The 12,215-nt window shown below is 50.3% G+C and overlaps 2 protein-coding genes and 2 non-coding genes across 5 annotated transcripts in view; 2 read left to right on the top strand and 2 right to left on the bottom strand.

Annotated features, from left to right (window-relative positions):
- Positions 1-12,215, bottom strand: part of LOC108163851 (loricrin) — an 81,392-nt gene that overhangs the window by 21,351 nt on the left and 47,826 nt on the right. The gene's annotated exons all lie outside the window — the stretch shown is intronic.
- On the bottom strand, positions 3,297-3,370 carry Trnai-aau. The gene has a single exon. It is a non-coding gene; the product is annotated as a tRNA-Ile (tRNA).
- Trnar-ucg lies at positions 4,534-4,606 on the top strand. Its single transcript has one exon. It is a non-coding gene; the product is annotated as a tRNA-Arg (tRNA).
- On the top strand, positions 9,083-10,306 carry LOC108163867 (ubiquitin-conjugating enzyme E2 R1-like). The gene is made up of 2 exons (XM_033388606.1): positions 9,083-9,181; positions 9,261-10,306. The coding sequence occupies exon 2, from the start codon at positions 9,275-9,277 to the stop codon at positions 9,989-9,991; it is 717 nt and encodes a 238-aa protein (XP_033244497.1). The 5' UTR covers positions 9,083-9,181; positions 9,261-9,274; the 3' UTR covers positions 9,992-10,306.

Here is a 12,215-nt window from a genome sequence, read left to right as displayed (position 1 = left end):
CCCGCCCATCCCCGATTCCCGATTCCCGCAAGGATTTAGCTGCAGTTTTTCTTTCATATATATTTCACGCTCATTTATCGGTGGAGTGGAGGACTGCGGCTTAGGAGGATTGCAACAGGAGCTGGAGCTGGTAGCTGGTAGCTGGAGGCGCTACAACTATAACTATAGCTGTGGCTGTGGCTGCGGCTGTGGCTGTGGCTGCGGGCTCTGTGTGGCGTGAAGTGCCGTGTGGCACGAAGTGGGAAGCCAATGCTGGCTGGCTGGCACATAAATCAAGAAGCTGACGAGGCGTCAATGGCAGGCGGCGACGTCCAGTCGAGTTGCCACTTCATACCCATAAAATAAAAGCGTCCAAAGGGGGGCACGGGCAGGGCCAGGACGGAGACGTGTTGCAACAACAGCTTAACGATGCTGGAAAATTTGTGGCATAACAAATTATAAACGAAAACTTATCAGAAATAATTAGAAAATACAAAAATAGAACGAAACTCCGCCAAAAGTCTTTACGTCCGGCTAAGCCACACTGTGACAAGGGGGACTATGAGACAGGTCTCTGGCGATCGAAGCGCAAGGTTTTCCCAATAAGAAACTGCTGTCTTGGAATCCACGAGGCACAAGCCACACTCTCGTGCAATTAGGTCCACGAAATGGGTTTGGTTCCGTATTAAATATTAAAGGAAATTGAGTTGGTTGGCGTTGCTATTTTGCTGTTTTTCCAGAGGCAAAGTTAAGCCGGAATAAAGGGCCGAGGGAGTACGAGAAACTACTGGACACTGGACGATAACAACAATGAAAATGGTGGCAGGAGCAGGACAGTGCTAGCCACTGGCCATGAGCCATGAGCCATGGGCCATGAGCCGCCATCGGGCATCGGGCCATCAGACATCGGACCATCAGACCATCAGACATCGGGCAGGCCCTGTCGTTGTGCCGTTGTCCGCTGTGTCGTCGTGGCCCTCTGTTAGATCGCTCTTTGGGGTAAAATAAATTACCATAATTTAAGCGTAATTCAGTGCCACAGTCAGTGGCATAGCCACAGCCACAGTGCCAGTGGCAGCAACAAAAAAAACAACAAGAAGAAGGAGGCCCACACACTCTCCCTGGCGTGGGCGGAGCCCTAGAACTGGTCCTGGATTTGGTCCTGCGGCGACTTTTGTCGCTATGTCGTCGTCGTCGTCGTCGTCGTCTTCTTGGCTAAGTGGACATGAAACATGAAACATGCACGACGGACCCAAGGACGAACGGACCGGCCCATGATTTGTTACGAGTGTGTGTCGCGTCGCTGTCTTTATATTTTTGTATTTTTTGTTAGCTGTTAGCTGCTCCGGTTAAAGGTCCTGCAAAAAGGGGCATATTCAATTTGGCAATTGATTTATGCCCCCCTTTGACTTGCTAATGACGCTCTGTACCGCTCTTGCCCCCCCCCGCCCACCCACCCCGCTCACGGCGTGGCTTAGCGGGAAGGCGGATCGGAGGGCATTTGCCAGTCGAAACGTATGGGAGATTTTTGTCTGGGACAAATGTCCGAGCGTGTTTCAGCTAAGCTTTTTGATAAACTGCCTCTCCTTTCTCTGGGACTCCTCTCAAGCGTTTAGGACTCTACCCAGGAATAGAGGAAGGGGGATGGGGGATGGGGGAGGGATGGGTCGAGGCATAACAAGCAGACCAGAACCAGAAACAGAACCAGCATCAGACAGGCCGAAGGAGAGGCTAGAGAGGCAGAGGAATTGAGAGAGATTGAATGGAAGATTGGGGGGACGGAGACGGAGACGGGGACGGGGACCAGGACGAGTACGAAGAGTTGGGTACAAGGCTAATAAAGTTCAATAGCCAAGGCGACGCCTGGCTAAATGTGCGCACAGCTCATTTGATGCACATTATCGTGGCGGGTCCTTTGATTCCTGCTCTCCTCTGCAGAAGGCCGAGCACTTTACTAGTTTTTCCCATCGACTTTTCATTTTGAATGTTTGCCAAAAAAAAAAAAAACAGGCACGAGAGAGAGAGAGAGAGAGAGAGGGAGAGCTCCGGCTTCTCCCGTTTCCCATCTCCGAAAATGAAAACATTTACAACCCACACAGTGACCTGTCGCCTTCGAGGCATGGCATTGGGGGGGGTGGGGGAGTTGGAGTGAACTATGACCCAAGGAAAAGGAAAATATGTTCATGTTGTTTTCTGGCTTCTGGCGGGACAGGCGGCGCCTGCAAATTGGTTGCCATGAATCGAAGGGCATTCGAAGGGAGCTCGAAAGGAATTGAATGCTGAATGAAATGGCATGGAATCGAATCGAATTGAATCGAAATGAATTGGATGGAGTGCCCACCAGGAAAAAACCAGCAGAGCGAGAGAGAGAGAGAGAGAGAGAGAGAGACAGCGAAGCCAATCATCCTGATGATGATGATGCGGATGATGTTGCGGATGATGTTGCGGATGATGATGCGGATGATGTTGCGGATGTTGCGGATGTTGGATGTGGGTTTTTTTCATGAATGAAATGTCAATTCAATTGCCAAATAAATCCCAAAACAGCAGGCCATTAATACGATGTGACAAAATTATTTCCAAGGCCGAAACGAGTCCCCAGGAGATTCCCGATTGAAAAAAAGACTCTTCTTCAATATCCCACCATCAATGCACTATATTATCTATTATTTGGTTATTCTCAGATGTTGCAGCGAGTGTTTAGTGATTTGGGGGGGGGGACTTGGATCGTATAAGGACTGTCGAGGGCTGCAGCGACTCAATTTTTAGGGGGCTCCTGGGGGGACACCTCCGACTTCGGTTCAGCGAGCTGGAGCCGGAACTGCAACTGATACTGGTACTCGGACTGGGGCTTCTGGTTCTGCTCGAGATCCGGCTGGTACACGTGGTCGCACATGCCCAGGCCGGTGCCGGAGGCTGGGCGTCCGAAGGCCGACGACGCGCTCCGCTTGCGCGCGAGCCGTCGCTTGGTCTTTGCGTCCTCCCCGTCCATCGCCAGACTGGAGCTATCCGATAGTCGATAGTCGATAGTCGATAGTCGATAGTCGACAGCCCAATTGAAAGCGAGAATTTGTTTAAACAATAAAATCAAAAATATATACTTATTTTGTAGCTGTTGTTCTCTTCTCAGGAGTGGGAATCAAACTGAATGTGAATATGGAGAATGTATCGGGAGTTGGGCTATGAGAAAAGGCAATGCCTGCTTGGAGCTGTAGAAATATTGTATAGCCCAACAAATAGCAGGTTTTCGGGTTTGATTTTACACAAGGCTAAATCGAATGCAAGAATATGAAAAAAAGAGAGGGAAAAAAATCACCTGGCCCATGGGGGGATCGAACCCGCGGCCTTCGCGTTATTAGCACGACGCTCTAACCAGCTGAGCTAATGGGCCTGATCTGCTAGAGCCACGCAAAGGGCAAACGAGAATGAGAACGAGTGTCGTCGGCTGCCGTGCCCGCTCGGTGCCTAAAAATAGATTCGGCAGTGCATGCGATCGGGCAATGCTTCGATCTTCGGTCTTTCTCAAAGTCGGCAAAGTCGACGTGGCAGCCGAAGTGGTGACGTCACCCAGCTCGCATTTCGTTATCGTCGCTGCTCGCGTTTCAGCTCGCAGTTCTGCTCGAGTCTCTGCTCGGGTTTTTGCTGCGTTTCTGCCCGCGTCTCTGCTCACATTTCGTTATCGCGTCTCTGCTCGCATTTCTGCTCTGCTTTAAGAACAGAAACAACAACAGCAGGCGGCGAGAGCGGGTAAGCGAACAACGTACCGGAAATATTCACATGTTTGTGATACAGTTCCCCACCACCCCCCCCCCCCCCTCCGCTAATGATGCACCTGCATTCTTCTCTCTCTCTCTCTGCTACAAAAACAACAACATCAACCTACCTGTAGAAAGGTGAAGGAGGGGGAAGGAGACGGAGGAAGAGCTGCTTCCAAGTCATTTTGCACATTTCCTTGACATTTCATTTTTTTACGAGTACGTATTCCCCGCATATTCTTTCCGCTATTTTACTGTCGTCGTCGTTGTTGTTGTTGTTGTTGTTTATTTTCCTTCAAGCTTTCCATTTGCTGCGCTGCGTATGGAACGTGTCTATTGTTGTGTCTGCCACATGAGGCGGCAGGCAGGCGGCGGGCAGGCATCCAGGAAGCAGAAGAGCGGCCTGCACTGCACCTTTGTCCATTCTAGCCATTCCATCCGGGCTCTGTCCATCCGTCAGTCTCCTCTGTGCCGCTCCTTATGTGTTCTCCTCGCCCTCCTTCTCTCCCTCTATCTCTATCACTATCTCTGTCTCTGTCTGTTCATTAGAGCGTTGCTTAATTAGCGCCCAGCTTTGTTTCTGCACAAATATTCACTTCCTCTTTTGCATCCGCATTCCTCCCTCCCCGCTCCCCACCCCTCCGCCACCCACCCATCAAGTCTCTACTGCGACTTCTGTGGCCGCACTTCCCTTTCATATTTTTTCGAGTGGAGTGTGTGTTCCCCTCCCCTTCCATCCACATCCACATCCACATCCCCATCCCTTTCTTGAGCCGCCTTTTCACGCACAATTCGAAGCGACCGTGTGGCCCAATGGATAAGGCGTCGGACTTCGGATCCGAAGATTGCAGGTTCGAGTCCTGTCACGGTCGAAGACAGTGGCTTTTTTGTTCTTCTTTTCACTCCTCCGACGGGTTTCCACTATAAATATTTATTCACTTCTCTGCAAATTCTGCATTTTGCATCTGTCGAGATACTTTCCTACCGCAAAAGGAGCGGCGGAGGGTATTGGAATTTTGTGGCATTCCTTCTGTTCTTGGGCAATCCTGGACACATCTGCGACATCGTTACTCAATTTGGGGCAATTAATTTCCATGCCAACAACTCGATTACCCCCTTTCCTCTCTCTCTCTCTCTCTATCTCTCGTCCTTGCTTACGGGTGACATCCGTTTGGTAGTTTTGATGCAGGTTGACGACGTCTGCGGAGGTGTCTGTCCCGTGATAATGATATAACGATAATGACGATGGTGCCAGTGGCAGTGGCAAAGAGCGACAGAGACAGAGACAGAGAGACAGAGACCCTAATTAATTTCTTTAGCTTTTGTCTGCAGTTATTTGCCGCATATGCAACGCGGGGACGGGGACGGGGAGGGGGTGGCAAGGATACCAAGGGGCACCAGGTGAGAGGTGGACACATTTCAAAAACTTATTTTTGTGAAGGAGAAAGTTTTTACGAGCCAAAAACGAAAATGTTTTTGCTCCTGCGAAAAGTTTTCGGGAGGCCATAACCTCAATTATATGCAAGGAAGCTCATTGTCTGCTCTCCCCCCCCTCCCTACCACCCTCCCTCTTTTGACACCCTCTTCTCTCGCACTCTCTTTGCTCTAGATCTCTCTGTTCTTTTTTTTTGGGGGGCCAACTTTTCGATAAGCGTTTAATTGCTGGTCGAGGACTTCCAGCTCCATCCACCTCTCCCCCTCCCTCCGCAGTACAGCAGGGGCCAAAGGGATGAGCAATTTTCGAGCCGGATGTTAAATGCCAGGAGCCTCTTGTCGGCTTGGCAATTTATAAGCGACAGACAGGCCGCTGTCAGAGGCCAGCAAATTGATGCCTCAACGCCAGTCCCAGGCCCAGGCCCAGCCACAGCCCCCCCTCCATCCGCAGACCCGTGGCCGATGATTGTCCGATCCGATTGCAAAACATTTAACGGCCGCAAGTGATGGCAAATAATTGTGGTGCATCGTGCATTCCCCTAATTAATGTTGGACTTTCATGCTGCATGCTGCATGCCTTAGGCTGGAGCGGAATGCGCTCCCAAGGAGAGATAATCCTCCGATTCTGGGTTCTGTGGAAGGATCTGTTGCGCCCTCGCATTTAAATATGTATTTTCTCCATTCCGGTAATCCAATCAGCCCTCCCATCCCTCCCCCGCGTGGCATTATGACTACGCGCTTTTTTTGGAGGCGTGGAGGGGGTAGGCGGCCACTCTGCCACTCGGAAAATGAAATGTTTTGTCAACTCTGAACTGCCGGAAAACAGAGCGAGAGCGTCAAAAGGCGGCGGGCAAACAGAGGGACAGAGACAGAGACAGAGACAGGCAGAGAGCGAGAGAGAGGGAGACAAAACGAACAAACAAACGGAAACAAACAAACAAACAAACAAACAAAAATTGACGCAATTTCTACTGCAATATGAAAAAGTTTTCCCCCCTTTCCTCTGCGCACCACTCCTCGCCTCTCCTCTCCACTCCTTCCACATTTTCCGCACTCTTTTTTGTCTTTTTGCTGCCACTGCCTCTGCCTCTGCCGCTGCCGCTGCCTCTGCTCTGAGGCAGTGCCCCCAGTCGGCAGTCGGCAGTCGACGGCTGTAATTTGCATTTGTAATCAAAAAGTTGCACATAAACTTTGTTTTATGCTCATTTTCCTTTCGCTGCGACACGTGTGTGTGTGTGTGTGTGTGTGGAAAGCCTCCTCCGGTTGCCAAGACATGAAAGGACACAAACAGGAAGACGAGCAGAGGAGACAGAGAGCAAAAACTCTCTCATCATAATTTTTCCTAATTTCAAATTATTTCCATTAGAAGAAGCGATGGCCAAAGGGAACGGCAGGCAGTGGAAGGACTCACTCTATGATATATGATTCATTCTCTCTCTCTCTCTCTCTCTCTCTCTCTGTTTTCAGAACAATGTTAAGACCTTTACGACCCTAACGACCCTTAACAATGCACAGTCCTGGCAAAGAACAACAAGGAAACTCCACAAAATGACTATTTTCCGACATTTCAAAGCGATCGTAATTTTTGTTAGCTTATTTTTATTTGCACTACGCAAAATAAAATTATATAAATCCGAGTAAAGCGGTGGAAAAAGTATGGTACATTTTTGTCTGATATTTCATAGAATTTAGGCTGTGAAAAAAACCCATAAAACCCATAAAAAATAAGTAAATAATTCATTCCGGGTAGTCATATAGATTTAAAGCCCTCGGATCTGTTCAATGTTCAAGGCCCGACCCCAAATCGATTGAATAATCAAATCGTGGGATTTATTGGGCTTTCCTGCAAGGCTTGAGGCCTCCTCCTCAAGTGCTAAGCCACGCTGAGAGAGAGAGAGATGGAGAGCGGGAGATTTTCAATTAAATCTGATGCACAGGCCCTGGTCCTGGCCCTGGTCCTGGCCCTGGTCCTGGCCCTGGTCCTGGCCCTGGCCTCATCGCAATTTAAATGCTGCCAAAATTGGCATTTAATCAACTCTGATGCCATTTTGGGCTCGGGGCAGCCCAAAAGCGAAAATCAAATCAAATATTTACTTGCTGTTAAATTTATGACAAAAACGCAAATCGTATAAAAAGGTTTTCCCCCCCTTTCCCCCTTTCCCACCCTCCCCAGCACGTAAAAAACCACTGGCCTCCGCTTTCGGCGGAGAGTATTTTGTATTTTGTGGTCGCATAAAAAATGCGGCAAATATTTGCGTGCAGCTGCGTCAAGGGTCCCCCAAAGGGGGCGGGGCGGGGGGGAGCGGGCTGCTGTCGGACTTTTTCTTGGCTTTCGATTGTAGGCCCGAAAAACCGTGGCCCGCCCTCCCAATCCTCAGGATTCCTTCGACGGAGGACCTTCTAGACGTCGGCTGCCTCCTGGGCTCCCTCCCTTTGGCCCCTGGTCAATATTTAATCTGTCAAAGTGAGATTTGTTGCAGTTGCAGCTGCATTCGTTGTCGTTGAACAATTTGTTGATAAATTAGCCAAGCGGCATGCCCCACTGAGAGGCCTGAGAGAGAAAAGTGCTGCCCAATGGCTTCTGACTTTTGAGGCCTTGTCTGACAATATTTCAGTGCTTCCCGCAGGGCTGGCTTCACTTTTTAATGCTGATTTATAGCCCAGAAAGCCATAAAGACAAAGGCCGATGCCTGACTAAGCCACACTGGGAGAGAGGGAGGGAGAGAGTGTCAACAAGTTTTGAGTTTAGTCAATTTTCGGTCGAGTGTTTGAGCGGGTTGTGCGCCCCCAAGGATTTAGTTAATTAAAATACAATAAAATATTCAAGGAGTCCTGGCCACAGAAAGACACTTCCCTCCACTCCACTCCACTCCCCTCTGTCCTGTGTCTTTCCTCCAGCACTCTCAAGTTTTCTCCACAGGCACTTTTTTGGGACGAAGTCAATAGCAGGCAGGAGGCAGGCAGGAGGCAGGCAGGCAGGAGGCAGACAGGCAGGAGAGGCCACAGTCTGCCACATGGCGTATGCGTGATGCAAGTGCATGCGGGTCAAGCAGGGTGGCATGCCACACAGGCATGTGGATGTGGCAACTCAATTAATCTCCTGCTTCCAGTGCTGCTCTTAAACCTTCCATTCCACTCGCTGGCCACTCGTTTTAAATGCATTTACATGGATTTACATTTAAGCAGGCGACTCCTCGCCTTGCCGCCTCAATTTTCGGTTGAAACTCTCTCCGGCTTTAACTTTCGAATGATTTTGGGGGCTTTTCGGGGCTTACTCCACACTGGGGATACCCTTTTCAGCAAAGAGCCTGCCACCCTCCCTCTCTCTTCCAGTGTGGGTTAGCAGCAGTCAAGGGTGGGTTTCCGAAGAGTGTGGCATCCAAAAGGAAGCCATTTTCCAAGGGTATCCAAGCATTCGACCCTCCAGAGGCCACCAAAGGCCACCAAAGGCCTCTCCTTCTCTTACTTTAATTTTCTATTTTTTGTGGGTTTTTGAAAGCTTTTTTCGGCAGAGCGACAGAGAGAGCAAGAGAGAGAGAGAGAGGATTGCCAATTATGCGGAAGGGAAGGCCGCTGAATAAATATGAAACGACATAAATGACCACAGAAAAAGTTTAATTTTTCTTTTAATTTTGCCAACATTTTGGTGCGACCCTCGTCTCTGTGGCCCAACCACATCCTTGACAGGACAACAAAAGGACAACAGCAGCAACAACAGCAACAGAGAGAGAGAGAGAGAGAGAGCTAGGAGGAGAAAAGGGAAAGAAAAAACCATAAATTACATTTATGTCTGACCGCCCAAAAGCGCTTTAAATATTTACATGGCATGGAATTATTTGTTGAGCGAAAAGAGAACTTACGACTCTCCCTCTCACTCTCTCACTCTCCCCCTCTCTCTCTCTCTCAATCTCCCCTGCTTTTGTGGGGATCTAAGTGACCCTTGTTTCTTGTGTCAGAAGCAAAGCAAATCACAATTCATATCGATTGTACATCACGCCGGAGAAACGAAACAAGTAAGAAAATAATTCTAGAAAAAAAACGTCGGAAAAAATTCGTAAAAATCGTAAAACTAAACTCGATTTTCTTTTGCAGCAAAGCAAAGAAAAATGTCCGATTCTGAGGAAACTGAAAACCAATCGAGGGCCGTGGCTGTGCGCGTCCTGTTGAGGGAGTTCACGGAGCTGCAGGAGGGCAAGCTCGAGGGCTTCCACGTGAAGCTGGTCCGCGAGGGCGATCTCTTCGACTGGGAGGTGGGGGTCTTCGGGCCGCCCCACACCGTCTACCACGGGGCGTACCTGAAGGCCTCGATGCAGTTCCCCCCCGACTATCCGATGCAGCCGCCGGACTTCTTCTTCCGCACGAAGATGTTCCACCCGAACGTGCACGCCAGCGGCATGGTCTGCATGTCGGTGCTCTACGACGGCTGCTGGAACGCCACCATGAGTGCCCGCAGCGTGCTGCTGTCGGTGGTGTCGCTGCTGACGGGCCCCGACCTCGAGTGGCCCTGCGACATGGAGGCCGCTGTGCTCTACAATCGGTGGCGCGACTCGGACGGCACGGACAAGGAGTACCCGAAACGCGTGGCTCTGCAGAAGCACGACTGGGAGGAGATGGCCCGTCTCGACGGGGTCACTGTCCCCGTAACCGTGGAGCAGTACTGCCGCCCCGGTCCCCCCCCAGAGCTGCCCGACGAGGAGGAGGACTTCGGCTTGGCCGACCTCGAAGATTCGAACGAGAGCAGCTCGGCTTCAGAGGAGGACGGGGACGAGCCAGAGGATGTCGATAGCCAGTACGAGAAGATCCTTTGGGATGATGTGGACTAAATCAAGTTCGCAGCCCGCCACTTGCTAATCGTTACTCGTTACTCTCTACACGCCACTAGCCACTAGCCATCGGCCACTAGCTGCTCGCCACTCTCTGCTGTTGCCACCCGCTGCCACCCGCTCTTTACCAAGCAGCTTTCAAGCGCTTCTCAAACACACTTTAAGCACACCAACCAACACACACACACCTCTAAATTCAAGGTACTGCACGAGGATGCATAAAAGGACAATCCTTTCGCCAGAAACAAAGCACCCCAACGGTACCATAAACACTGCACAAATAAACCCCATGCGCAAGGGATGACCAAAAGCAAACCAACTTTGATTATTCATTCCAGAAAAGGATCCACCGAATGCAGGTGATATGCAATCATTGGCGGCAGTTCGTGGCCCGGAAACGGAGGCAATGCCCGCCTCTACTGGACTGCACCTCCTCCACAAAAGTGCCAGTGGCTCACTCCAAGCCGCAGTGCACCGATCGAACCTCTGATCGAATCACTGTCGATGATGTGCTAATTGGACCTGTTTGATGGCTTCTTGTGTCATTTGAGAGCCTGAAGGCATCCATGTTTTATCCGAGTCTTCTTTTGGAGTCTTTTCTTCTTCCTTCGAATATCTGATGGGCTTCCCTCGCCCCTTCCGTATCGGTTTGAATCGCCCAACAACTGGGAAATTTCTTGTATATTAAGCAGGCTTTCCCTTTGGCGGCTAATTCACTTGGAAGTTTGCTAATAACTTGATTCAATTTACATTTGCTCCGTATGAAAAGCCACTAGTCGCACTCCCACTCCGCCCACGCCGCCCACTCCGCCCCCTCCGCCACACCACTCGACTTCCGCGCTACTTTCGGGGGCAAAAAACGGAACGGAAATCGACACAAAACGTTGCAACTTCAAATGAATGCAGGATGGGCCTCTGGCAGACAGAGCAGAGCGCAGAAAAGAACGAGAGGAAAAAAAGTGAAATGGTATCCTCTGGAACGGGAGTGGGATGCGGGAGCGGGAGCAGGACGTGGATGCGGACACGGGACACGGGACACGGGACACGATGTCCGGACAAGATGGGGCAATTATTGTAAGCGGCTTTCATCGTGCGATGATTACACTTACAACAGAAATGGGGCGCGAGAAGAGAGGGAGGAAGAGAGGGAGAGAGAGGAGGAGGGGCGTGGAGAGTGGAAGGATATATAATATGGAAAGGGAGGCAACGCATCTACTCTGCCGCCGTCCTCTTCTTTTTGGGTTCTTGCCTCTAATTTTTCTTCTATTTTTCGCCCAATTTTTCCTTCTATTTTATTCTGTGGTTTTCTTTACTCTTTGGAGGAAAGCCCATTCCCCCCCCCCCCCCCCCCGCACCACCTCCTTCCTTTTTGGTTTTTTGGTATTTTTCTGGCCATGTTTGTTGGCCTAATTAGTGGCAGTGCATTTTTATAGCATAATTTTGGGCGTTGTAAGCGTTTTTTCCTCCGCCACACCCCCATCCCCCCCCCCCCCCTCCCTCCTAGCCAGGAAAATTGTACATGGAAATATTACATTAAAATTTATGAAACTGCAGGAGGGAAGTGGTTTCCGCGGTGGCAGGGGGAGGGGAGAAACATAGAAAACAGAAAATAGAAAACACCAAATGGGAGTTGGCTACATTACACACTGCCACTCTGCCACAGTGCCACAGCGGGTGGCACAGGGATTCTGCAAAACGGGGGCAATTAGTGGCCAGCCCGCCTGCCACCCAGCCAGCCTCCTCCTGCCCCGCCGTGTCTTCCATTTAGCATTTACTCCCGGGGGGGCAACACTCACCTGCGAACGAGATAAGAAGCGGATAAAGACTTGAATTAATTACGAGATCACAGCATGAATGGGTCTTACTTCTAGTTGGGTGAATGGATGAATGGATGAATGGAAAACGAATCTAAGCAGCCGTTGAGATGGACTTTGGGCAGGTCTAATCCCTACTTTACACTCCATGCCCAAAAGACCTCGAAAGCTGTTCTTAAATGGCTTCCATGGAGGGCTTTAGTCCGTACGATCCAGCAGTGGCGATGGGCAAGCCGATCAGTGCTCGATCTGCAACGTGCCACCGTTCCAGGCGGTGCATGAATAGCCACGAATGTAGCCATTTAATCATTGGGGGAGGGGCAGTGGCTCATCCTCGAGGGCCACCAACAAGCTGCAGGCACTGTAGACAGTCCCTGCCTCCTCAATCCCCAATCCCCAATCCCGAAACG

The sequence above is a fragment of the Drosophila miranda genome, chromosome XL, assembly GCF_003369915.1.
Source record: "Drosophila miranda strain MSH22 chromosome XL, D.miranda_PacBio2.1, whole genome shotgun sequence".
In the NCBI taxonomy this organism is placed as follows: Eukaryota; Metazoa; Arthropoda; class Insecta; order Diptera; family Drosophilidae; genus Drosophila; species Drosophila miranda.
The sequence above is the reverse complement of the archived record's forward strand: the minus strand, read 5'-3'. Positions and strand labels throughout refer to the sequence as shown.